This window comes from Mesitornis unicolor, unplaced genomic scaffold, assembly GCF_000695765.1.
Source record: "Mesitornis unicolor isolate BGI_N332 unplaced genomic scaffold, ASM69576v1 scaffold30927, whole genome shotgun sequence".
Lineage (NCBI taxonomy): Eukaryota > Metazoa > Chordata > Aves > Mesitornithiformes > Mesitornithidae > Mesitornis > Mesitornis unicolor.
The window spans coordinates 1-578 of NW_010198905.1; the positions used below are offsets into that span (position 1 = coordinate 1).

The 578-nt window shown below is 65.9% G+C and overlaps 1 protein-coding gene across 1 annotated transcript in view; it reads left to right on the forward strand.

Annotated features, from left to right (window-relative positions):
- Positions 1-3: 3 nt before the first annotated feature.
- Positions 4-578, forward strand: part of LOC104544428 (ATP-binding cassette sub-family A member 1-like) — a gene marked incomplete at its 5' end in the record, with an annotated part of 2,289 nt that continues 1,714 nt past the window's right edge. The window contains 2 exons of the mRNA XM_010189301.1: positions 4-161; positions 254-430. Coding sequence (XP_010187603.1) covers positions 4-161; positions 254-430 — 335 coding nt within the window. The remainder of the gene's footprint in view (positions 162-253; positions 431-578) is intronic.

The following is a 578-nucleotide window of genomic DNA, read 5'->3' on the forward strand; positions in this document are numbered from 1 at the left end:
TGGGCCCGGGCGCTGGAGCTGCTGGAGGAGCAGCAGTTCTGGGCAGCTGTGGTCTTTGAGGCCCCCACCAACGCCACGTCCCCCACGCTGCCCCCCCACGTCCGCTACAAGATCCGCATGGACATCGACGATGTGACGAGGACCAACAAGATCAAGGACAGGTCGGGGTTCACCTTCCAACACCATGGCCCCTGACGGTTCTGTGCTTGTGGCAGTGGGGGTCCTCCCTCTCAGCACCGTGCTCTGTTCCCAGGTTTTGGGACCCCGGCCCCGCAGCTGACCCCTTCAGCGATCTGCGCTACGTGTGGGGGGGGTTCGTCTACGTGCAGGACCTGGTGGAGCAGGCGGTGGTGCGGGTGCAGACTGGGGCTGCCTCGCACACGGGAGTCTATGTCCAGCAAATGCCCTACCCCTGCTATGTGGACGATGTGTGAGTGGGGACAGGGGTGGCCCCGGGACCCCCAAGTGACCCAGTATAGCGGGGAACAGGGCCGAGACCCTGCAGCAGGGCTGGTCCATGCCCAGGGAGGTTTGGGGGGCCAGGCTGGCGGTACAAGGGCTGGTGCTGCCCTCCCAGG